General features: G+C 44.1%; 1 protein-coding gene and 1 long non-coding RNA gene across 2 annotated transcripts in view; one reads left to right on the top strand and one right to left on the bottom strand.

Moving 5' to 3' along the window:
- Positions 1 to 26,355, bottom strand: part of GNAQ (G protein subunit alpha q) — a 304,923-nt gene extending 278,568 nt beyond the window's left edge. Inside the window, exon 1 of the mRNA XM_044265849.1 lies at positions 26,026 to 26,355. Coding sequence (XP_044121784.1) covers positions 26,026 to 26,161 — 136 coding nt within the window. The 5' untranslated portion in view covers positions 26,162 to 26,355. The remainder of the gene's footprint in view (positions 1 to 26,025) is intronic.
- LOC122917676 lies at positions 1,118 to 3,995 on the top strand. Its single transcript, XR_006386430.1, has 3 exons — positions 1,118 to 1,131; positions 1,661 to 1,727; positions 3,977 to 3,995. It is a non-coding gene; the product is annotated as an uncharacterized LOC122917676 (long non-coding RNA).
- Positions 26,356 to 27,265: the final 910 nt, after the last annotated feature.

Genomic DNA, 27,265 nt, shown 5'->3' with positions numbered 1-27,265 from the left:
ATAAAAATATATGTTTATAAACAATAAAAAATTTAAAAAAAAAAAAAAGGTTTTAACAATTGAGAGGAAATGTAGCAACCAGGTTCAAAGATTCATTTTAACCTTTATGATTAGTAAACCAAATTTCTGTTCCTCATAAAGGAAAATCAATCAAACATGAAAAAATTTGTAGAACAAAGAACAGAAATCCCTGAAGGAATAAATAGAAAAGTGCCTTCAGCGGGCACCTGGCCAGCTCAGTCGACAGAGCATGTGACTCTTGATATCAGGGTCATGAGCTCAAGCCTCACATTGGGCATAGAGATTACTTAATTAAAAAGAAAAAAAATTAAGTGCCTTCAAGAGGGAGAATTAGATGAGGTAGCAATAGCTACTCCAAAACTTTCTCGCCAGAATTCTTCTTCTGAGCCGTTTTCTGGTTTTCCCCTTAAAATAGTGTTACAAATCCTTGAAGGAGTGGTTTTTGCTTCCTTCCAGAGCACTCTTTTCTCTTGTTCCTGTGAACTCCGGCCCCCAAGGATCTGGCCACAGTTCCCTTCAGAGATGCGGACCTAGAAAGAAGGCTCTTTCCGGTGGACCTGCGTCTTAGACCTTGAGACTGGGGATGACCAAACGGAGGCGGTCAGTGATCTTTACCATGAACCTCACGTGTAGTATTTTCCCCAAGTGGAGAGCAGCCGCAGTGCACTCCCCGCGCAAATACGAAATTGCCGGATGGGGCTAGGGAAGGTTTATCACAGACCCTCCCTTCAGGGATCTGGTAGTCTGGCACGGAGGAAGAGAAGCGTATTGATGGCCAGAATTATAAGACCCAGCCCACTATGTCTGAAGCCCCCAAAGCGGACTTCCAAACTGCAGGTGTCCGCGCCTCTCCACCTGAGCGCTGGGCCACTGGACAGGCCAACGGTGGCAAGACAGCCCCCACCTAATAAGCCCCCCCAAGTGGGTATGTGAATGCCCCAGCCTCCTCACCCTTCAGGAGGGACAACTTTATAGTTTCACCGTTCTCCAAAATGTGGTCTGCAAACCACACTCCAGCAGATTCACCGGCACCCAGGAGCTTGGGACAGAGGCACACGCCCGGGCTTCTGCACGTCCCAGTCGGCCTCCGCATTTTGACAACGTCCCCAGGTGAGTCTCATGCATGGAAATGTTTGGGAAGCCCTGTGGTCACCACCAACCACAGCCTCCCCGCAAGTTTGAGACCCCTGCCGCCCACCGCAGGGGCTGCCTTCCCTGAACTATCTCCCGCCTCCGCTCTCCCATCGATGCCTCCCGCACGTATCCAGTAAACACAGACACACGACAGAGATAAGATGTCCTGGGCGCTCAAGGAGACTCCAACTAATACGGAGATCAGAGCTGTTCAGGAAGAGGTAGCTCTGCACAGACAGCGATGGTGGGAGGAAAAGGCAGCGGGCGGGTGGATGGGGGCCGGGACGGGGGAGGAAGGATAACAGTGAAGATGTAAAGACAGGAGAGGGAAGGAAAGGTATCTGGCCTTTATTTTGCAACTCACGGGAGGAAATTCATGGTTTGAACAGAAAAGAATCATAATCAATATAGTTTATGAAAAGTCACGTGAGAGCAATGTGAACCGTGTAGGGAGCGTGGGGAGTGCGTGTCCCCACTGTGCCCCGTCATCTGTCCCTCCCGACAGCGCAGCACACTGGAGCAGTGGGGGTTTGCTGTCCAGTTTGGAGGAAGAAGCTAAGACCACCTGAAGGGTAAATAACTGAGTGTTCTATGCAAAAATGATCATGTCCCACTCACAGCAGGGACCAAAACATATTATGGAAGAAGAAAAGTAATCATACTCCCACTGTGCCTTCATTTGGTTTGAGCTGGTGCTTTCAAGGAAGTTACAGGTACATCATCATCCCAAGCTCCACCCACACCCCTGCGCAGCCTCTGGTGACAGGCCCAGAGCACTACATGTGAACACCCTAAAGACCTTCAGAAGTTGATGATGTTGGTGTCTGCCCCAGAGGTCCCCAAGACCACTCACTCCCAGGCTCGATGGTTCACCTGGGAGACTCCCAGGACTCAGCTCACAGCTGCACTCAGGCTCAGATTTATTACAGCAACGGGAAAAGCCTCATGGGGTGAGTCTGGAAGAAACCAGGCACAGGCTTCCAAGGGCCCTTTCCCAGGGGACTCCCAACGGATCCACTTAATTCCGCCAGCAACAAGCTGTGACGATGCACGTGAAATGCTGTCTTCCGGGGAAGCTCACCTGAGTCTAGGAGCCCAGAGCTTTTAGCGGGGGTCAGTCAAGTAGGCACCGTCTGCCTAGCACCTGCCAAGCTTCCAGACTCCCAAAAGGAAAGCAGGTGCTCAACATAAACCACATTGTTTGCACAGTTTGGGCCACCGTGAGCCACTCTAATCAGTCCTGAGAGTGGTGGGAACTCTCTAGAAATCCAAGTTGCCATTCACCAACAAAAGGTCCATCCTGCAAGCAAGGCCTTCCCAAGGAGCGCAGTCAGACTTGCTGTGTTAACTCTTTCCTGCACAGGGTCACAACATACTCTTGGAGCTTGAGTTTAAGCAGAGCTTAAAGCCCTGCCTACTTAACCAGGGGCAAACTGCCATAAATAGGTATTTAGGGAGGTGGGGTACGTGACAGACAAGGATGTAGGTACATACGCCGGTTCTACTTGGAAAAATTTGTTCTAACCTGTCGACTAATTTCAGGAAGTAGTAAGACATAAAACAAATCCATTATGTATGTATAATAAGAAATGTAATTACACATTTCCATATGGCTGCAATTATGTCAATAAAAAAAGAAATATGCAGCTCCTGTCCCACAAGATCCGAATTCATTAGGGCTGTCTCCTTACACTGAGATATGGAACCAACCAAAAAAAAAAAAAAAGGTGCCTTTTCCCCCACCTCCCCTTCCTCCTCCCCTTCTGCACAAGAAAGTTGGCTTTTTTTTTTTTAAGATATTATTTATTTGAGAGAGAGCGTGTGCACACAAAGCAGGGGGAGGGGCAGAAGGAGAGGAAGAGAGAGAACCTCAAGCAGACTCTGCACTGAGCGTGGAGTCCCAAGCAGGGACCGATCTCACCACCCTGAGATCGGAACCTGAGCCAAAATCAAGAGTCAGATCTGGGTCACCCAGGTGCCCCAAAAATGTTAGCTTTTAAACACAAAAAATCAGCAGGAAAAAAACCCACCACACCATAAGTAATAAACCTACTATTGCTTTTCCCCCTGTTCTCAGCATGGATCTAATTAGTACGACCAAAAAATAAATCACCTAAAACCCCAAGACTAAAACATTTCTAAAGCGTCTTTCAAACAGAAACAGTGCTTCTCCCCTTTCGTTTTATCATGCTTTCAGAAACAACACTTATCTGAAGGTCTCCTGAACCTGTCTTTTGTAAACTTACCGCAAAGTTATGAAGGAAGTTGAGATGTCTACCTGTTTGTGGGAACTTAAAACTACCTAAAGCAAGGAAGTCAGGTTTCAGACTTCCCTTCTAAGTCAGGAGAAGATTTTGCAACGTAATGCACAATTTTCTTAACCTCAGAGAGAGCGCCTGGGCTGCACCGCGAAAAGATCACATGAGGTGACCCTGTGCATTTCTTGGCCAGCCAGGAGTGAATTTCAGTTCTTCGCTACTGAGGTTCAAACCTGTGTGTGCCGCTGCTCCTCACGAAAGTGAGAGAAGAGCCCAGCACTCTTTGCAACCTCAACTATTGGGCTTCTCGGAAGTCCTATGCCAGTGCAGAGTTCCCCTGCTGTGCAGTAGGGGAATCTTACTTACTGGGGCTGCCCTGACGGCATTCTGGCCCTACAAAGCACTGGTACAAACACTTAAGTCTTTATGGTTTCGAGATAAGTGAAGTTTGCCTCTAACTTATTCATCTCCCAGGGAGTATGAGGAAAGGAACAATCACAAGGGAAAACACTTGCCAATAAAAGAATAAGTACTAATATTTGTCCCTTATCTTCCATTTTCAGCTGGAAAAGAACACTTGAAAGCACAGTAAAGAGCAATCCAAAAGATGATTTTTCTTTTGCAAACAAAGGACACTTAAGAAAATGAAAGCCTTTAGACCAAAATACTTAATTTTTAATAAAAGAAATAAACTTGTACAAATACAGATTCTGATGCTGATACATTTATTCACTGCATTCCCTTGCTCAAGCCAGCCACCCACCGGAAAACAGAAGATGGGCGGGGGGGATCAAACAGCCTCTGCACCATCTGATTTACCATGAGTTCTAAAAATTTATATGCAAGAACACACAAAGAGGGTCGGGAAAAGCACTCATGTATTATTAATTTCAGTTTCAACAGACATGAACTATGCTTCGTTTGCTCAAAGCAAATGTCAGCACAACCACAGTTTTTTCTTAAAAGGAATCTTGACCACTGAGATGACACAAAACACACACTTACAATGAAGCTAGCTCTTAAAACAGCACTGTGGTAAATCGGGGATACTCTCGTTACCTTGCGAGATTCCACACATCTTGGAACACGGCCATAATTTATCCCTACGCAGTCAGCACATTTTTTTTAAAACTCAGTTTGGCTTCCAAGGCTGAAATTTCCAGAAAGGCATATCATATCTTGCTCACCATAACTGGATTTAGGACAGTGTGCCGCGTTCCAAATCCAGGTAGAGAACCATTTTAAAACATTCGTGTAAAGGCCAAAAATTGTTTTAGAATAATTCTTACGGGTAAGAGAGGAGGAAACCAAAATGCCCTTAGGCATTTTGACAAGGTATAATAATTGGGGCTGAAATAGAAATCATTCTGGTACATTATCACATTAATGAGGAAACAAACTTACTCCTCACAGTAACGCTTACAAGCAATGTGCTCGTCTTTCCAACAAGGTGAGGCTCAAAACAATGACATTAAGATGTGTTTGAGCAGCTCCACTATTCAAGTTCCTAAGTGAAAAAAATCAATATTATTGCTAAAAACGTGAGCATCATGTCGAACCTGTAAAATAAAGTATATAGAATTATAAGTTGGCTTTCTCACTTTAAGGACCATTCACCTTATGAAAAGAAAAAGAGAGATTAAACCAATTTGGCCAAAAAACAAATAGGTACCAAATGACATTTGCTTCTCCAAAAATACTCCCTTAGTTCTACATGGAAATTTGAACTCACAGAGGACAAGGAATCAAAAACTGTTCCCTCCTTCCTTAGTAACCATGGTTGCAACCCAAACTTCAGGATGTGTAATAAGGAGTGATTAAAACAGACCATCCACAATGTACAACGCCTGCAGTACAACCATCCACACCTCCCCTTTTCCCAAAATGCAGTGATGAGTGAGAGCCCCATGGAGGCAGGCCAACCTGCTGCTGTTCTGAGACAGGAGACCAGGCCACAGCTGAGGAAGGAAGAATCGATATACCTTCTCTTGATTTCTGTATTTCTGTCTTTTACACCAACACAAATTAAATATGAAGTCAAATTCAAGCAGTGTATTTTTGGCTTTACTGTATCTTTTAGAAAGGTAAACAACAAAGTTATAGACTTGGAATCAACCGGATACTCATACTGAATGACAGACTGTTGGGATCTGTCCTGAAATCTAATACCTCCCACATCTCTACTGACAGTATTAATAAAAAAAATACTTCTTCTTTCTGATGCAATTCTCTTTTTTTTTTTAACTTTTTTTTTTTTTTAATTTGAGAGAGAGAATGAGAGAGAGAGCACGAGAAGGGGGAGGGATGCGGGACTCAATCCTGAGACTCCAGGATCATGACCTGAGCTGAAGGCAGATGCTTAACCAACTGAGCCACCCAGATGCCCCCTGATGCAATTCTTTATGAATCGTATTGTAATAGGTTTATCTACTTTCCTCTGAGAATGAACTGGGTAGGATTACAAATGCTAGAAGTTGGGGGAAAAAAAGTTAAATGATCTTGACCTTGGAAGGATGTTCTCACAGAATAAAGAGGAAATTCAATAGGAATAAGTACTCTCAGCAGTTGGGGGGCGGGGCGGGGGAGGAATCCATGCAAAAACATGATAGAGGGAAATGCAAAAATGCAGGAGACTGTATGCAGATCAAAGACAACCATATGTTAAAACAGGGCTAGCCATGTCCTATTAACATATTGGGGAAAAAAAGAACAAACAAGGTGCTGGTAGAAAAACAGTTACAGAAGCCCTCTGCACTCTATTGCTCTATTTCTTGGAATGATCTATTTAGACAAAAGACAAAAGACAAAGATTTCTGGACTCATATATATCTCAGTTCGGGAGAAAGTGCCCAAATACCATCTACTTAGACTTCATAACCATACCGCAAGCGCTGGACTCCATTACAGGCATTTGTTGTTTACAGAAGAAAACAACTAGGATGATACAGGACAAGGTTTCATTGCTGCCTTTTGAGAAACGATGGAAAGAACCCATCACGTTTCACAAAAAGAAGAAAGCAAGGCCTAAGAGCATCATGAGGCCAACCTCAATCAGCTGGAAAAGTAGATACATTCCACTGGGTTCCAGAGTCCCAGTGTCCCCAAAGGATGGAACCTGAAATGAGTTTCAGGACAGATTACAGCCCAATATCTGAAAAATTCCTAACAAAGAGAGATGATGACCAAAGAATTAATTCCTCTCAAGGGATGGTGTTCCCACCACTCAGTACAGAGGGCAATCAGCGAACGATAAATTGGGGGACGTTAGGGAGGTGACTCGAGTGTGGGGTGCAAGCTTGGACCTTAAAGCCCATTTTTAATGGGATTCTATAATTAAAACTCTCCTTGAAAAACTTCACATGTGTTAATTATAGTCATCAAGACTCATAAAGCAGACTTCCTGGAAAGAAAGCAAAGGGCTCTAAAAAAACAACAACAATAACTTCCTGTCCACCCCTCACAATGTACAAAAAAAAAAAAAAAATAGAATAAAAGCAGAGAGAAAAACCTCATCCATGTGAATAACAGCAAAACACTTATGGACCAGAAGCAGTACAGAGGGAGCAAACAGAACGAGCCTGCCGGGGACATGCACGGTGCTCCTGGCTCGGCCAGCAGTCCAGGGCAGAGGGCTGCACGGACATGGAAGGTCCGGACAGGGAAGGGGAAGGAAGGGTAAGGAACGCCTAGCTGAAACTCGCCTTGCTACCCACGTGGGCTGTGGAGGAGCACAAGATGAAGCCGCAGCAAAGCTTGTAGACCGAAGCTGCGGCTTGCCGCGGAGCCTTCTGGGCCCCCAACCTCTGGCAAGCGGGGGGCTGAAAACACACTGACTGTCATCTTTCAGACCTGCAGCTCAAGTGCATGGGATGGACACCGACTGACCCAAGACAAATAGGGAAGGAAGTCAATGAGATTCCACCCACACCATTTTTGGACAAAGAGTAGGGCCAGGCACAATTGGGAAAACTCCAAAGAGAAAATGAAGACAACACACACACAGAACATGCAAAAAGGAAAATGAAGACGACACTCTAGAAGATTCACTCTAGGAAACAGAAGAAGAGGAAGAAGAAGAAACAAAAACAACGTATAACCGTTTTGTACTATTAAGAAAATGTGGACTGGGGCGCCTGGGTGGCTCAGTGGATTAAGCCGTTGCCTTCGGCTCGGGTCATGATCTCAGCGTCCTGGGATCAAGCCCCACATCGGGCTCTTTGCTCAGTGGGGAGCCTGCTTCTCTCTCTCTCTCTGCCTGACTCTCTGCCTACTTATGATCTCTCTCTCTCTGTCAAATAAATAAATAAAATCTTTAAAAAAAAAAAAAAAAAGAAAATGTGGACTGTTTTGAAATAGGGTATTAAAAATGGAATAAGGTAGAAAGCATCAGAGCTAGGAAACGACGTAAGGAGGGGGAAAAGTGATACTGCGGAACTTGAAAATGAAGCTGGAGAATAAGACCTGTACAGAAGAACATTCCGTGATTCCAAACCTACTTCCTAGCGCGTTGCCAGTTAGATGCCAACCACGGCCCCATCGGTGTTGCAGGGAAGCCATCTGATAGAATCCCACAAGGAAAAGAATGGAGAAAGGAAGCCGTCAGAGCAAGTTGACAGCTTTGGCAGAGAAACAACAGAAGTCCAATATATGAAGCACTGGCGTGCCTAAAGAAGCAAAACATTCCCGTGGAGAGAGAAGATAGTCAGGGATCAGCTGGGGAAAACCCCCGAAATGAAAGGACAAAGATACAGATGGAATGGGGTCAGAGTGCTTCAGCATCAACAATGAAGATTATCAAACACTGAAGCAAAGCCTGGTGAAGTTACTAAACTTCTGTGTTAAGGAAAGAAAAAGACATCCAGTGAGAAAAAGCAAAGCACAAAGAAAAAACCATCTGGCTGACGCAGCCCTCTCATCAAACGTAGATGTCAGTAGTGACCCCGTGGCAAGTGATGTGGGTGGAAGAGATGCGTAGTCCGAGAACACTAGCCCCAGGCCGGCCGCTGTTAGCACATGAATTCCACGGAGACGCATTCTCAAACACACAAGAACGCCAATAAATATATTCTCCACGGACCCTTCATGGGACGTCTATCTGAAAGTGTAATCCAGCCAACTCAGAAGTAAATGAAAATAAATAAAAGCATACAATTAAAGAAAATGAGAGAAGAAATATCTGGTGATGAGCATTTATTTCAATAATGCTAAACAAGTAATTTTTAATTATAGACACAATATATATAAAGACTAAAATCTATGAATGAAAGCTGAATAATAAGCAATACATAACAAAATACTTCGATGGGTTTCTTTAGGCTTAACTAGAAATGATTCCCTTGATCATCCCAGGTACTAGATACGAAATCGAAAAATGAAGAGTTTTAGAAAATGTGAAAATGAAGAGTATGAATTTTGCAAAACTACAGAATTGTTGGTGAAATGTTAAAGTTCGCATAGGCCCACAAGGTCAAACGTCAGCTTTATATCAGGTGAAATGAAGAAGGAAGGTAAGAAGGGAGAGTACAAGCAGAAGGAGCACAAAGCATTTCAGGATAACAGAGCAAACAGACTGAATCTGAAGAGTCAGAAAGTTGTAATCTGGGGGAGAGCAGAATACAGAGAATGTGGATTAAAAAAGGAGTGTGGAGGTGGGTGGGGAGGAGGGGGCGCACCTGGGTGGCTCAGTCAGTTGGGTGTCTGCCTTCGGCTCAGGTCATGATCCCAGGGTCCTAGCATCGAGCCCTTCATTGGGCTCCCTGTGGGGAATCTATTTCTGGCTCTGCCCCTCCCCCCTCTGCTCATGCTCTCCCTCTCTCTCCAATAAATAAATCTTATTTAAAAAAAAAAAAAAAAAAAAAAAAAAGAGCAGGGCGCCTGGTGGCTCAATGGGCTGAGCAGCTGACCCCTGATTTCGGCTCAGCTCATGATCTCAGGATCCTGATACTGAACCCCACACTGGGCTCCCATCAGTCTGCTTGTCTCTCTCCCTCCCCCCTGCCCCTCCATGCATGCCCTTTCACTCTCTCTCTCTCTCTCTCAAATAAACAAATGAGTAACAACAACTTAAAAAAAAAAAGAGCATGGAAACTACCTTGAATACCATGTATATACCTCTCATGCCAACTGACACAAATATCCTTTTTACATTCAAAATAAGAAAACTTCTGTTTTCTGTACATTTAGCCTTTCACTGACCATCAGTAAAATTACAGGGACAGAACTGAACTTTCAGAAAAATGTCCTTAGCCACTAGACAAGTTTATATTGTTCTTATAAGAGTTTTATCATTTCATACATTCAGTGTTGTCTCAGGGAAGACACAAAAAATAAAATACATATATACAACAAAATGTGTTAATCGTATTAGTAACCATTAAGATTTAGAGAACCATTATAATCCTAATAGCACTAACTTGTCCATCAGAGGAATAAGAAAAGCTCAGAAAATGCAAATTACATATCAGGGAAGCAAAAAATGGAAGTAATATAGATCAGGGGTTAGTAAATTAAATCTACAGTGTCAAATCTGGCTTGCTGCTTATTTTTGTAAATAAAGTTTTACTGGAACATAGCCATACCCATTCACTAATAATGTCTATGGCACAGCTGAATGGTTGGAACAGAGATCATATGGCCCACATAGCCCAAAATATTTACTGTCTCACACTTTGTATTAATAAAGTTTCCCAACCCCAGGTTGCCTGGGTAGTTCAGTTGGTTAAGTGTCTGATTCTTGATCTCAGCTCAGGTCTTGACTCAGGGTCATGAGTTCAAGCCCTATGTTGGGCTCCACACTGGGCCTGAAGACTATATTTAAAAAAAAAAAAAAAAAAAAAAAAAAAAGTTTCTTAACGCCTGGTAACAAGTGAACAAATTTCTCCATTACATGAGCAGGTGGGGTCCAGGAAGTGCAGGTGTGGGATGGGGGAACAATAAACAGTATTCCATCTCTGAAGCTGATAAACGGAGAAACATAGCCTGAAGAATACCACTAGAAGCTATAGAGACTACCAAAAGTAAAATTAAAAGTAGACTATGATGTTTCAAATTATCAGAGGTGGAAAACGCAAGAAGAGATCCAATACAAACCAAACAGCAAAGAAAGGGGAGAGGGAAGGAGGAAGAAATGGAAAGAGGAAGAAAACTACCAGACGTCAATGAAAGGATCAGAAGACAGAAATCAGCAAAAAACCCAATCGTATCTATGCTATCAACATGTTTAAGTAGAATGAACTCACCTATTTAAGGAAAGATACTCTAAACTGAGGGTAAACAAAAACAAAATAAAACCTCTGAGAGGAGCAATAAGATATTAAGAATAGTTTAAAACAGATGGAGAAATAGGCCAAGCAAATGGAAATAACAGAAGTAAAAGATCCATATTAACATCCAACAAAGTTGAATTTCAGATAAAATAGAATTGACTTATGTAAGAAGGCAATGTTATAAGATAAAAGTTTAATTCGTGTGGATATTTTAAAGGTACATGAAAACAGAATTCTTACATATAGAGAAGAAAAATCTTTGGAAATAGAAGTTGCCATAAACACCAGAGTTTTAGAAGACTTCAGCTCAATTCTCAGGACTTGGCAGACTCACAATATAATATAAATAAGGAGATTCAACAAAAATATAAGCAATAAAATTAAATAACACTCATAAATTTATATTTTATTACATATACATACTTTATGTAGTCATAGAACAAAAATTGACTACATACTAGGCTACAATACATTCCTAAAAGCAAAAACAGTACAGACCACATTCTCCTATCAAATTGACGTTAGGAGTAGGAATAAACAATGAAAATCACACTTAGAAAATTTTAAATTATCCTAAACAATCCTGGTTCAAAGATAAAAATCGAAACCATAATTTTAGACTATCAGTAGAAGAATGATATAAACACTACACAGAAGCAAGTAGAAAATTTCAAAGCTTTAAACACTTCTAACTCAAATCCAGAAAATGCTAAAATAAACAACCAAACAATTTTAATTCAAAATAGGAAAAGGACAATCAAATAAACCTACAGAAATTGCAAGAAAGAAATAAAAGCAAGAATAAATAACACCGGTCCCAAGACAATACAATGGGGGAAGAATTTATCTTTTCAGGATGCCTGGGTGGCTCGGTCAGTTGAGTATCTACCTTCAGCTCAGGTTATGATCCCAGGGTCCTGGAATCGAGTCCCGCATTGGGCTCTCTGCTCAGTGGGGAGCCTGCTTCTCTCTCTACCTACCTGTCCCCCACTTGCGATCATCCTCTCTCTCTCAGGCAAATAAATAAATAAAATCTTAAAAAAAAAAAAGAATTTATCTTTTCAATAAATGGTACTGAGAACAACTAGATATCACTTGTAAAAAAGAAAAAAAGGAAAAAAAAAAGTCAGAACCCTACCTCACATCATATACAAAAATCGCCTCAAAGACCTACATCTAAGACCTAAATCTATAAAACTCTTAGAAGAAATTGTGAAGGTAAATATGACACCAAAAGTATAAGAAACAGCAGAAAAAATAAACTGCACTTCATCATAATTAAAAACTTTGTGTTTCAGTATAATTTTGTACATGGCCAAACCTGTCATATAATGTTTCTTTTCTTTTCCCCCTGGAGACATTCATCCTAAAGCACTCCATCCTTCTGCAGATAAATACTCAATTTCCTAGAAACAGCTAAGATAATAAAGTTGAAGTTAAAAGTGTTTTTTTAAAAAAAAAGTACAGAAAAGAAAATAAAGGCTGTAGAATAGAAATTAATCCAATAAAATGCAAATGAGTTTTTTTAACCCATCAAGTGACAGTCACTAATGTAAACTAGAGGTGGCAAAGTAAACTAATACAACCTTTTTGAAAGATAAGGTGGTGATGTGTTTCAAAATTTAAAATAAGCTCATCATCTGGCTGATGACCTAACCCCGAGGGACTTACCTACTGAAGGGATCAACTGTACAAGTATACACAATCGATCCCCTACAATATTCACTGTAGCATTAATTATAACATTTTATAAAGGAATAAAACTATCCATCAGTAAGGGTCAGGTATAGATGATAGTGCGTTGGTGAATGGTTTAACAGTAACCTCCCAGTGGAGGGTAAGCCCTGATTTGCAGCACTTGCCAATTTCCATGGTGTAAATACTCCCCATCGTGGCTGAGTTTAAGCTGTCAAAGTGAAGTCCGAACTTAGAAGATATGTGTACAACTGGCTTGCATGTGCTAAGAGCAGCACTATATGAATGAAAATACGCTGCAACTACAAAAACTGCAACTCTACAATTGCACTCTACATTGCAACTCTAACAACCCATAAATATGAGGCTAAAGATTTATATTAACATGACAAGATATCCATTACATATTATTGGATGAGAAAAGCCAATTACATACAGATAACTTATGTTGCATAATCTGTAACAGTATGAACTTAAGTGTATTTCGTTGTCATTTTAGAAGAAAAAGAATTGTACAACAGTGATTTATAAACACTATGTTCAAACTACTTTTGCCTATAGCAACAGAAGTATATCTAACTTTCATGTAGTCCCTAAACCAGATTAAGACCTTCATTTTAAAACAGAATAGTAGAAGATCAACAGAGTTGGCCTCAAAATAATTAAAAGCTTCTGTATTAAAGAGTACAAAACAAAGAGGAAGAAAAACAAAAGACTGGGGCTAAGTTATTTACAGTAAATATGAAAAAGGCTAATTTCATATGTATGTTCAGAACTCATAAATAGACAAAGGAAATAAAGAGACAACTTACAAAATAGGAGGTCCAATTAGAAACAAACACATGGGCTAATGATTGTTCTCACTAGTGATCAAATAAATGCAAATTCTCAATTTACATATGATTTCTTTGCTTGGTAACTTATTGATACCCTCCTAATATTGTTCATGATGTTGCAAATCGCATACAATCACTTCAAGACATGTTTTAGGTGTGTGCAATCAAGTCATAGAATTTTTCATATCCTCAGACCTACAATTAACATTTCTACTAACCTATTCTAATAAAGTATGTGTGTTTAAAAAACACTAACTCCAGGGGCACCTGGAATGCCCCTGGGTGCTCAGGGTGGCTCAGTCAGATAAGTGTCTGCGTCCAACTTGGGTCATGATCCCAGGGTCCTGGGATGGAGCCCTGCATCAGGCTCCCAACTGATCAGGAATCTGCTTCTCCCTCTCCCTCCGCCTGCTGCTCCCCTTGCTTATGATCTCTCTCTCTCTTTCTCTGTGAAATAAATAAATAAAGCCTTAAAAAATAAAGTAAATAAAAATTAAAAATGTTAACTCCACCAAGAATTTCATCACAGCATAATTTTTGAAATGGTTACATTGGAGAGGCACCTGGCTGGCTTAGACAGTTAAGTACCGTATGATTATACCTTTGTAAGAAACATAAAAATAAAATAGACAAGAAAGGATTACACACAAAAAATGATGTTTCTTAGGTTAGTACACTTTGGATAAATTTATGAATAAATTTTATAAGTTTTCCAAACTTGCTGTAAAAAGCCGTTTCCATTATTTTATAATATTTCAAAAATCACTGAAAAATCACACATAAAAAACATTATTGTACACCTGACACTATTGTAACATTTTGTGTCAACATGATACTTCAAAAAAAGTTAATATCCTTTAAAAAACAGTTATTAACATAGAACAGATTGTCATTTTGAAGGCCAACATCAAAACAATATAATGTATTTCTTAGGAATGTAAGAAAATTCTTAAGTGGAAGAAAATAAACACATCTTGATTCAAACTCTATTAAATACAATGGTTTTTTCTCATCATTAAACTTTACTATTTTAGGAAACAATCATACCACCAAAGGATAGCTATCTCAAGTGCTCTTGTTTTGCTCCCAGAAGAGAATAAAATACAATATAAATTCAGTTGGTAGCATACTGTTTGCAGATACATTATATAAAGGATGAATATTTTTAATAGAAAAAAATAAATCATTGTGTGATTCTATGATTCAATACACTGGGATGCACAATGCATTAATTAATTCTGGGAAGGACAGATCATAATTTGAGTAGCAATTCACAGACTCTAGGGATTTAGAAAAACCCTAGACAAGATTCTCTGTTCCCATAATAAGCATGGCCTGGAGTGGAAAGCCCTACAGCAAATGTATTTCTCAAAGGACACAGCTGGGGATTTTGATGAAAATATATTTGGAGTTAAGATTTCCTAAGAAATACTATTCATGAAGTCCTCCTATAATTTCCTCCATTAAAATGCAACCTTTGGCAAGAATTGTATGGATAGGAAAAAACAAATTACCAGAAACGAATCAAGCAAGATATAGGTATCTTCTCTCATAGAAGACACGGGAAACTTTGGGAACTCGTCATTACATGAGATGCGTATGTGCCCAAAATTTTTTAGTCATTTCTAATGTGCTCTGTGTAACATCTCAGACAGTGACCCAATGCATCACGGGAGAAACCAGCATGTTCATACCATTTCCTAGTCCTTGAACACATCATGGCCCTTCCATCTCTAGACTCTGTGTCCCCACTAAGCTTGGCTCCCAGAGGAGCCAGTATTATGCCAATTTATTAGTTCCTGACCCATCAGGAATTGGTTGGTAATAAAAATAGAGGCTGATTTCAAGTATCCTTTGTTTCAGCACTCCCTCGCTCGGCTTTCAAATTATTCAAAATTATTCAAATTATTCAAAATATATTTGCCTACATTTCCAGTCAAGAAATCCTCATAAGTCGATTTCTATCTTGGACAAAAGCAGCCCATTCTGAATGTTGGTCATAAATGGAAATAGGCTTGAGGGCCCATTGAATAGCGAGTTCCCTGGGCTTGGATGTGACAGCCCAGACGGTGAACAGCTCCAAAGAGAATGTGAACAGCACCGACTCATAGGTGCCTTTCTCAGCTAAAATTGCAAGGTGACTTCCACATTCTGGGCCTCCACCTGAGTGTGAATCCACTTGGCAAGAACAGCTCAGGCTACTACTTCTCTACTTACTGCCTTGGGCAGCTGGCAGGTGCTCTACTGTAGGAGAGGGAAGCCAGGTGAAGCAGATTTCCTGGACAACGATCTCTCCAGAGACATTCTAATAACCCATCGCCACATTAGCAGAGTTCTCAATACGGTAAGAGATGCACTTCCAGCACCTTCAACAGCTGTCAGATATGAAGAAAGAGAGCGAGAGAGAGAAAGGAGCCACATTGTCACTTTCCTTTATAATGTGTGCACGGTTTTTCTCGGGACACTGCTTGATACAGGAATTCTGGGCTCGGTCTGGGTAACCCCCTTGGGGACCGAAAGGTCAGGAGAGAACGCACACAACCTGAACTCCCGAACAACCCAGACTGCTACACGTGCTCATCTCGCATCCCGGGATCTGGGAGAGGAGGGCACAAGGGCCGTGACCATGAGGAGGAAAGGCGGCAGGGCAGTGGGGCAGGCGAGAGCAGCTGCGGTGGCCCAGCTCTTCCCGAGCCAAGACTCCAGGCCCCTGGAGCTGCGCGCCCTTCCTTTGCTCTCCAGGCTCGGGCAGCCCCACCAGCGACAACACCCTCTGCCCAGCCAAGCCCCACTAGACCCCCCCATTTCTCTCCTTCACCTGTGACTGTTCCCCTCTTCCCCTGCACCCGTCCAGCTTCGAATCTGCGATCCAGCTGAAAAGATCGTGGCCGGGAGGAAAGCAGAGGTTGGTAAACGCCCAACACCCGCCTGGCACACCCAAGGGAATCGGGTGCTTCTGAAGACCCAGGCCAAGAATCTAGCTGTTCCTTCATGGAGCCCCTTCTCCAGAATGCAAACAAGAGACACAGGAAGCCTCCTTCTTGAAGTTTCTCTGACATGGCCATGACAGCTGAGGGCAGCTCGGAAAAACAGCCTGTTTCTCTGGTTTCAGTGAAAGCCCCGTGGTGGGGGCGGGGGAAAAGGGCACAGTCCAGTAAGAAGAAATGGACAGAAACGGCCTGTTCGTGGGTTCATTCGAAATCTTCCCTGGAAGGCCCTAGAAAAGGGACCCACCGGCTCCCAATACAAAGCGGTCCCCCACGTGTGCTCTGCCGAGTGTGTGAGGGCTCCCGGGCCCAGGCTCAAAGCGCCGACCTGCGCTCACTGGAAACTGCAGAAATGGGCTCAGGCAGCAGAGATTCTGTGCAAGCACGGGAAAAAGCATTGCTAAAAGGCCAATGATGGGGGAAAAAATCATAGCAGTAAGTCGAAGGACGTGGCCTGAGGGTCCCTAAGAAAGCGCGGAGGCCTGAACAGGGCAGCGCCGGGTCACTGCGCCTGCCCCTCCGGCTCCACCCCTGCGCCTGCCAGGCTATCGCCCTTCCTGCAGGAAGCAAGAGACCCATGCTGATATGACAGGAGGCTTCTGATACCATTCCCTGTGAAGGCGACGAAACTATCAGCAGCAGGCCAGGCAGCCTGAGGGGCAGCTCCCGGCAGCCTCGCTCACGCCTCCTCACTCCTCCCCGGAGCTGCGGGAGCCACCGGCAGGGCGCTCAGAGTCTCTTCGGAGGGGAAGCTAGGGCCGCGAGGGCGGCCAGCAGTCCAGCGGACCTGCCAACGCCTCCTGGAGAGCCTGTGGCTGCTGGAGGGCTGGGGCTCAGGCCCCCCTCGTCCAGGGAGGCGGCAGGGCGGAAAGCGGCCAAGATGCCAGGGCTGCGGAGAAAGTTGGAAAGCAGCCCTCAGCTCTGGTCCCATCTCTTCACTCCACAGGTTTCTACTGAGACAGTAAAGGAACAAATGAAAGAAACACCTTCAGGTTAGTTCAAGGAGATAGGGCCGGAGTCCCTGACTTCCCTTCCATTACAGGTTTTAGAAAAAACAAAAATCCAAATAACTCCCCCAAGATGCAGAGCCACGGGGTACATATGTAGCCGAATAAAGTCTCACGATGCCAGTAAGCCACCACTTTTGCGTGATGTACCCATTTTCAAAACTCTATCATGAGTCTTACTTAGAAAGACAAGAGTTAAACACTTAACAAGCACCCTGGCATTCTTTTAAGGGCAAACTAGGAACAAGAATTAAAGTCATCCTGTATTATTAGAACAAGTCACAGGAAATGGGTCAGCTCTTTAGGCCAGGAGGAAAACTGCACTTGCCATCTGCAGAAAGAGCATATAGTAAAACAGAGCAGCTCTGAAAAGCCTCGGTCCTAAAATATCAACTCACGTGACCAGAAAGTAACACTGCATCTTTGCCTTAAAAAAAAAAAAATAAAAATAAAAACAGAAACAGAAAACAAACAAACAAACAAACAAAATAACGACAACAACAAAAACAACAAAAAACACCAAAACCTACTCAAGCTGCCTGGGTGTTAACAAAAGCAAAGGCCTGGGCTAATGCTATCCTCCTTACCTATCTGTACAGAAATACAAGTAGAAAGAGAGATTTGAAGGCTCTCCCGCGACTGAGATGAGAATGTTCAAGTCATAAGAAAGATTCAAGATTACTCAACGCAGGCCTACAGCACCTTCCTCCTTTCTAGCAAATGCACTGCATCCTATTTTGAAACCCAGCGGCGCATGAGAGCTTGCCCAGCACTGGCTCACTCACTCCCTACTGGTAATCATGAACCAATCTCAAGTCCCTGCCCTCTGGAAAAGGAAGGAGAATGGTGCATTTTGTTCAATTAACAACGTATTCTGTTTCGCCAGACTAAACAGTTGCTAAAGAAAGTTAATCATCTCCTAAAACTGCACTCACAAGTGTCCTTTTAATGTATTAAAGCACCCAACTTCCCCTCACCAGATCACAGCCACATTTGAAAGAAGCACCAACTTGGAAGTTCCTGAAATCGGAAGGAAATGTGCATGTCAGGGAGTCTAAGGTGCCCCTCCTTTCGATGAAAGCCCTGTCATGAAAGAATGAATGGGTGGGCGGTATCTGCAAGTAAGGGCTATTTGGGGGGGCCTCTGCCCAACAGCTGGAACGGGGGGGGGGGGGGGGGGGGGAGGGGACACTGAAGCACTTGTCTTTAGAAGCAACTTGTCAGTTGCAGCCACCAGGAAATATATGGAGGGTGCCACCCATCACCCTGCTTGCTCCCACGGCAAAAGGAAAAGCAGGAAAGAAACAGGAAAAATGAAGAACTTTATTTTTTAAGTTTTGAAAATATAAAAAAGCAGCAGAAGAAAAACTTTTCCGATTTTTTCACAAGGGATAGTGAACAAAGAACAGTGACAACAATAGCAAAGTCGGATTCTGGGAAGAGGCAATAAATTCATCACTTCAGCTCTCTGAAGGAAATAAAACCTCAAGGCTGTCTCTTAGAAATATGCAGAACAGGTTTCTGAACATCACTCTTCAGTTCCTGCAAGACAGCCAAAGAGTCTCACTCTCGCTCTTTTTAATTTGCGGATCAATTATTGTTCCCTCTATGAGGTTGCCGGAATATAATGGCATTAATAACACTCGCGTTCCCAACTGCCCCACAATCATTACACACTTCCTTGAAACAACTACTTTGTTTCCAAAGCAGTCAAACCGATCACTGTCCAAAATTAATCCTGTAATAAAGGTGTATGGAATTTTTAAATTTCAAAGGACCTGTGTGTGTAACAGTTTTCCATTCAAACTGCTACAAAAACTGCCATTGGCTCTTCAACCCTGAAACAATATGAGAATGCTCAACTGAATCATTCTCCCTAGACAATGAATGAGAAGCAGGCAAGGAGACAAAGACTATTCTAGCGCTCAAACAGAATTCCTTTTACGGTGCCCCGGGTGGCCCCCAAAACAGCAAAGAGCTGTGGCAAATGGAGACCATATGGATGGTACGCTCAGACGAAAGCAAAAAGCTTGACCTTCACATCCTCCAACTGCTTTCTTTGGGGGAATCCAGCTGCCCACCCTGCCCACACCCTCCTCTGCCCATGATTCCCGGGGTTCCTGACAAAAACAGAACCAGGGTAAACTGAGCAAGGTTTTGTGTTACATCGAGACACAAACCCGGAGGAGCCTCTATCTTTGCCTTCATGGAGCTTCCAATCCAGCTGGAGCTCAGGGCAAGCTGTCAGTAATCATTTCTCACAGTTAAAGGCAAAAAAAACCCGATATGCTCCAAGGAAGTAATTCTCAAGATCATCTGCTTTCCCCAGTTGTGTAATCCCCGGAAAGTTCTACAATGGCCTTCAGATTATTTTGTTTTTTTCTTTGTATTAAGAGCCAATAAAAAAAAAAAGCCAACGCCAGGAGGATAAAACTCAGAAGGACAAGTCCGTCCGAGGGCGTCAACTGAGAAACAACAAAAACTGTGAAAAAGCGCTACAACTGTAGTGTTTCCCGGTGACAAATAAGAAATGAGGAGTGTCTGGCCCAGCACATTCTTTTACATATATTAGATGCTTACTGTAGGTTCATTTGACCAGCATTCTGTACACAACTGTTCTTTTGTAAGATATGTCTGTTTAAAAATAAATAAATAAATTGGAGGAAGTGTTTATTTTCCAGTAACTGGCAAGTGTTTGCGGAATAAATGAATTTGAAATATGTTCATAACTTCATTTTTAAATAATACTCATTTTGTTCTTAAAAATTCAACCATGAAGGTTTTTGACAAAATATCCTGCATTGATCTCAGAAATGACGGCTAGGGATAAAGGTCAACCCCAGAGCTATAAAGTGAATGCAAATTCACTTTCTCAGCATCGAAATACAGGTATTTATTTTTGCATATAAAGTCCAGATCCATGACCACCTAGGATTTATGAACTCATTTCCGATAGTATGGTTAGGTCCTTTTCTTACTTTTACTACCTGTTAGATGAGAAATCAGACAGACTTTTACATATCAGTAACATAACAAATCAAAGGTGATTGTCGAACAACTTCCTATAATTTTATTAGTAACAGCTGTTCACACAAAATCGTGTTTGGGTCTCAGAATAGCTCTGCCTTTAATGTTACTCCATTCGGCAGAACAAGAGAAAACATTCACTGTTTACTGTAGTCAGTTACTGCCACAGCTTTAATTACCAACAATCACACATTTTACCTTCTATTGCTACTTCACACTTGCAGGATTATTTCTGCAAAAATCTTAACATTGCTGAAAAGCCATTATAAAGGTTTCCTTTAGAAAAATGTCATTGCCCTCCCTCGTTCAACCAGGAAACTAGACTTTAAATTTGTTGCTACAAACACTTGTATTTCCCTCAACCCAAAACAGAGAGTCTGGAGGAAACAGACTCTCTTCCTCCACCTTCTTAAGAAGAAAGCAATCCTAACCTTCTTAAAATGGCTTCTCTTTGCCAAGATGTACCATTTGAGATCCCTATTTTTCCTCTACAACACTCAATCAACATTTCCACTAATATCTACAGAACTAATGACCTCCCGTTAAAGAAAAATTAATATGAATGCTGGAATCAAAATCATCCTTGGAAAATCTAGTTCATTTCTTCTCAAGTGTAAGTTTGCCTGGATCATGAAGAAAAATCTGTTCCTTTTTTCTGCTAAGTTTAGCAGAGCACGCAGCCTCACAACTGTGAAAGCTGTTTCAGGTCCTTAAAAATTCATCTGTAATAAAAATCATAACTATACTGAATAGACACCTCCGAAAACTGAACACATGCCACCTCTTATTAAGGGGAACTGGGTTGTGGTTTTGTTGTTGTTTTTAATCCAAAGAAGGCTAGCAAATTTACTTGTAATAAACAAAATGGCCACTAAATTACTCTTCTGGTCCTCCTTCCTACATTTACCTAAAAATATACATAACGATATATAGGGGATAACTTCACTGCATAGTATGATTTTAACATGTGCCGAAGTTCGCATAGGAAGAAATAACATGTAAACAGAGCCACGAGTTACAGGGCAGATCCAGACAATAAATCTACACGGCTCGACGCAAAAATCTTACTCTGAAGGCTTTGCTATAGAGTCAGAGCTACAATTCTGATTTTCATGAGGGATGCCCCCTTTTCACTCTCCAGATATAAACTGTAAGTCCTTTGTTTCAAAGAAACAAACAGAAAAAAAGGAGAAAGAAAAAGACAAGATGCATCCCAATAAATCCTGACATTTAGAAACATATTGGACACTTGGAAGCTGAAAGAATAGCAAAACTAAAACTCGCTGGTTGTAATGCAGCCGCATCAACACTGTGTTTTGGCATTTCCGGGGAGAAGCTGTTATTGGGGCCGCTCATAGGGACCCCTGCCTTCTGCTGTTCTGAGTGGCCATCCTAGAAGGCCACTAACTTCTGGGTTGATTCAGACCATCAACCCCCATCCCTCTCCAGGGAACTCGACTGTGGGGTGGTGGGCCAGGCACTTTCACCCAGACCCACGTGAATGAACCCTCCCTCCTGTCTGAATCCGCCGGAGCATTCCCAGACGGCCAAGTGCGCTCCTGCTCTATAACTGTCCAGTTTTCAGGACAACTGTATACCTCGCAACTCAAAAGAGTCCATGTGCGACTCTTAAACCTCTATTCAATCACTGTGCTTCTCATCTGACTGTACAGATGAATCACAAAAACCTCTGCAGTTGCCACCTATGCTCTGGAGAAACCTGGAACTCACTCTGTCCAGCGCGGCGTGGAGAAAGTGTATGGCCCGGAGACAACAGGGTTAAACCAGCTTCTACGTAATAAGAAGTAGCCAAGATAGGGAATGGTTTATCTTTTTTTTTTTCCTTTTCAATTCTCATACTTTAAGCATCGCTGTCACCATTCCCAAACACATGCAGCACAGAGCCTTAACACACAGGCGCGGTACACGAGGTCACATATCACCTTAATACCTCCGATTCTGGAACGCACGTATATGCAATTGCCTCAAAGAGTTATAACTTTTTAAAGATCATGATTTTTATCTGCCACAGATTAAAAAACGTTATGTATCCCTGTGTCTCCACAATTTATTCATTACTTCATGGTCCCAATTTCTATCAGGAGGGTCAGGAATAAAGGTACTCACTCATTCAACAAGTACTTAAGGGAGGGCATGCTATGAGTTAGACATCTACTGAGCTGGAAGTTGGGGTTTAATAGTGAGCACTACAGACACACTCCCTACCCTCCTAAGCTGCTGGTCTAGAATAGGACGAAAATCCACAATCACGCATGTAATTCAGTTAGAAGACCAAGAACATATATTCTTGCAGCTAAGACCGGCCTGAACAGCCTGTTTTCAATAGGTGGAACCCAGTCCATTACAAAGGCTTGCTAAATCTTCCTGTTTAATGATTAAGATCTAAAGAGTTGAGATTTTAAAAACATTTAAATTAAGAACAGGTTAACAGAAAATATATAAATATGTATCTTCAAGGAACTGATAAAAATTTCAGCACGAATATCCGTAACTAAAAGCAGGAATTCAAAGCCACTTGTTGTATACAATCTTAAGGACACATTAATATTAAATACTGTGACCTATGTACTACAAATACAAACATTTAGCTAATATTCATAAATGTTAATCAGTTAAAGTAAATATAATGTACTATATATGCACATATGAAAACTTAAAACCAAGTTAAAATAAGTTATTCGCTCACATATAGATGTAGAATACAAAGCTTTCCTTAAGGTGTCAAGGAGAAACACTTATGTAAGTAAATTCAGAGAATGAATATGGTAAAGAAAACAAGAATTCATTATTAAATATGGTTATTTTACAGTGGTAAGTTTCTGGGTTCATTTTAAAAAAATAAAAATCAAAACATATTGGTACTATATTATTTGGAATACACCAGCATAATTGCTGTATATGTATCAAAGCAGCCCACATTTCACTGCTAAACTTTCATCTAGGCAGATAATGACTATTTTCTCTCTCTTGTTTCTTCATATTAGTAATATATAAAATAAATGGTGAACATATTCAAAGGTCCCCCGCCAAGTAAATCCATTTCCACTAACATGACGTCATGCCTTGAACTAAAATTCAGTTTGAAAATAATTTCATATTGAATGTCATTTAAATATAAAAGTGACCCCTCCGTTTAAATAATGTAGTTAAAAATATTGATAAATCTTGACACTGTGAAAGAACCTCCTTTGGACAGGTGGGAACAGGAAGATGCAGTGAACTCATCCAAGCAGCCGATGGGAGAGCAGATCTTCAAAGACAAGTCCTCCCCAACACCTTTCCTGGTTCAAATCAACCATCATTTTTCTCCTGGATTCAAAAAACTGTGAAATCCCATGCACACACACACATATGCACACACCTACATTTAGTAGAGAACATTTACTGTAGGGGTAGTATAGGAATCAAACTCATGCTACAAAAGCACCATCTCTAGCACAGGAAACTGTAACAAATCTTACCTGATGCCTAGGGGTAGTGTTTCTAACAAAGAGCTGTTCAAATTTGTAAATGCTACTAATGAAGGTAGGTGCTAAATTAATGCCTTATCTTCCCACCACTCCTAATGGGCTCTATTTGAGGGCTGGGGTGAGGCTTATTAAACCCCACTTAAATATCTAATAAGAGAAAAAGTTCTCTATTACTACCACTTCAGCAGGAAAACTGTTTCACTTTTTTGGTCATAAAATCATCTCCCCGAGTGTATTTTTAAAGCACTGTATTTACTGAAATATACAGTACGTAATTAAACATTCATTTATGTGTATTTGCCTAAAAATCTTCCTCCTGGACATTCAGACTGAAGCCTTCAAACAGACAAGCCCCCGGGGTTCTAACTCCTAGCTCCTGGGGACCTCGAGCTGTCACATTTCAGACAACAGGGATGGCTTGAGATCTCAAACGCTGTATTCACAGCTAACCATAAACAAAGACTGTAAACAGAGCAAAAGAGAGCCTATTCTTAAGTCTCTCTAAAACACATCCTTTTCCTTTATCTGTACTTAGACACTCGATGCCTATTTCTCGTCCCCTCTTTTTTTTTCTCAATCTTGAGAATTTGCAACATATTCAATTACACATGATTCAGCCGTTAGAAGTAGCCCAAAATGAGAATATAAACATTTTCTTTAAATATTCTTTTTCCAATTGCAGTTTTCCCCTCCCCTGGCTTCATTCCCTAAAACCCACCTCTTTTATCCAGCGCTTTGCCTTCTGTTCCTTATAAGCATGTGCACATTTATCTAATCTGGTTTCAAGATGAAGACATAAAGCATGGCATGCGAGTTAACCATTTGTAACTATTTGCGATCATTATATTTTGTTCCCTCTTGTAAATGATCCGGTAGATAAGCAGTTCAGTCCCAAAGGCAACTGGTTCCTTAAACCAGGAGATGAAATGCTCAAGAAAGAAACTGCATGCTTCTTAAATCTGAATTGACAATACAGTATTTCTTTTTTTCAGACATGTCTGGGAAACGTATTTATTATACACACAAATATCTTGAACACAAGTGCAGACATTTTTCAGGCCTGTTACCGCAAAGCTGTTTGCTCTCCCTACCACCATAGCTCAGAGTTATGTCACGCTGACTCCTATGTGCACCCTGATCCTTGATTCTGAACATTCTCTCAAAGATAATTATCAACAGAATTCCTATTTGAGAAATGGTGTTTTCTTGATTAGTGTGAAGGCAGAATGTTGGGTTGTTTTTTTTTTAAGAGATTAAAGGGAAATTTTTGCTATACACTTCCCGTTTTCCTTCCAGTCCAGATCCCAAAGATACTAAAATGCTGTCCGTTTTAAACAAAAGGTTTCTATTTGCTGCCGTGAGAGTAATTGAGAGGCTGCACTGGTTTTCGGTAGTTAACTACTGTGAATTCAGGGCCTACATCTGGGTTGCCTCATTAAACAAAAGAAACCGGTGGCTGTCAACAACCACACAGCACAACCCTCCCGTATCCCTCCTATCTGGAAGGAATGGTGCAGATGAGAAACAAGCCTGCCACCATCCACTGGTAAAGAAACTCTTCAGGGTCCCTGCTTTCAGTGGTCTGGTGGCTAGAGAAAGCACTTATGTGACACATTTGAGCTTGCCTGCCTGCCACCTGAATACATAACCCCCTTTCTTTGGAGGGCCAACCACTCGACTCCCTCATCATCAGTGCTTGGGGAATCCAGTCGCGAGTCTGCCCACCCGACCCCCATTCCCTCCTGACCCCAGAAAGAACTGACAATGGATTCACACCGGCCACCCACCGCACGCTGTCCCCCAACGTGTCCCGCCACGGCTCGTCATCCTCGGGCCACAGACACACAGACACACACACACACACAGCTCCCCTCTCCAACACGGGGCGCCATGGCCAAGACACTGCAAGTTCAACGCCGCTGCCCACCTTCCCACCCCCGCGCCTCTCCCTCGAAGTGATTTGCCATTTAGCAGATGCACAGCACATAAACGCACTCCCCGAAGGCACAGCCCTCGGGGATACCAAAAGGCACCAGCCGAGGCCCCGGGCAAGGCAGCCGCGACCCCTCTGCGCGTGTATGTGTGCGCGCACGCGCGCGCGTGTATGTGCGTGTTACGCGCCCGCGCCCCCGCGCGGGTGCAGGTAGTGGCCGGGGACGCGCCCGCCGAGGGTCGGGGCGAGCCGCGGCCGCCCGGGGGCGGGGGCCCCGGAGGGCAGCGGTCCCGGGGGCCCGGGGGCGACGGGCGGGGGCCGCAGGGGCCCGGCGGGAGGGCCCAAGGCGGCCGGCCGCGGGCTGTACTCACCAAGCAGCAGTAGCTTGAGCTCCCGGCGGGCGTCCCGCTTGTCCCTGCGGAGCTGCCGCTCGATCTCGTCGTTGATCCGCCGAGCTTCCTTGGCCTCCTCGCTCAGGCAGCACGCCATGATGGACTCCAGAGTCATTCTTCCAAAGTGCCTCCGCTGCAGCCCCGCCGGCACCCCCTGCTCACACGCGCGCACACACACCCTCCCGCCCTCGCTCCCCCGAGGCAGCGGTGGCCGCCGAGCCCCCGCCGCCCGGGCGCGCGTCCGGGACGAGCTCGGGGAACGGCCGCGGGAGCCGCGGCCAGGGCCGGGGCCACCAGGTGGGCGGGGGGTGCGGCGGGAGCGGGCGGCTCGGGCCGCCGGGAGGAGCGAGGCGGGCGCGGGAGGCGGCCGCGGGCGCTGGCTCGGGGGGCGCGCGAGGGAAGGCCGCCGCGCCCGGCCTCGCTCAGACGCCCGCGCCTCCTTCCCTGGGAACGGGCGGCCCGCCTCGCCCCCCGCGCCGCCGCCGCCGCCGCCGCCGCCGAGGTTCCCCTAAGCCCTGCGCCGGGCGGCGAGAGCACATCCACCGGGGCGTCCCCTGAGCGAGCGGCCGCCGACGGCTCCCCGCGCCCGGCGCGCCCGCTCCTCGCCGCCGCCTGACACGGCTCCTGGGCGCCCTGGGCCCTGCCCGCGCCCACCGCCCGGCTCGCGCGCAAACCCTGCTCGCCGGCCCGCCCGCCGCGCGCTCCGCCGCCTCCGCCTCCGCTCCGCCTCCGCCAGACGCCCACCCCCGGCCCCGATTGCCAGGAGCGGAGCGGCTGCTCAGTGCGCGCCCTCCCCCTCGCCACACACACACATTTTCTTCTTTCTCTGAACTGGAGCACAGATCCGGGAGGGAGGCGGCGGCGGCGGCAGCGGCGGCGGCGGCGGGAGGAGGAGGGAAGGCGGAGGGAGGGAGGGAGGGGAGCGGGAGGCGGTGCCGCCCGGCCCCTCCTGGAAGGCTTTCCTGGACTCGCAGCCGCCGCGGCGCGCCTCCCTGCGCGGCTCTCGCCTCGCTGCCGGGCTGGGCCGGCCCCTCGGGCTCTGCGGGCGCCTCCCGCTCCCGCGCCCTGGTGGGGGCCCGCGGGCGCAGCGGTCACGGCCGCCCCCGGCGAGGGGTTGGCCCGGGGCCGCCGCCAACCTGCCGCTGCCCGCCGGCCGCCCGGGCGTGGTGGAGCAGGAATATGGCGGCCTCGGCGGAGGGATGCTGCCCCGCCGGCCCCC

Source organism: Neovison vison, chromosome 9, assembly GCF_020171115.1.
Source record: "Neovison vison isolate M4711 chromosome 9, ASM_NN_V1, whole genome shotgun sequence".
Classification (NCBI taxonomy): Eukaryota; Metazoa; Chordata; class Mammalia; order Carnivora; family Mustelidae; genus Neogale; species Neogale vison.
Note: the sequence above shows the minus strand (reverse complement) of the source record. Positions and strands in the feature narration are given on the sequence as shown.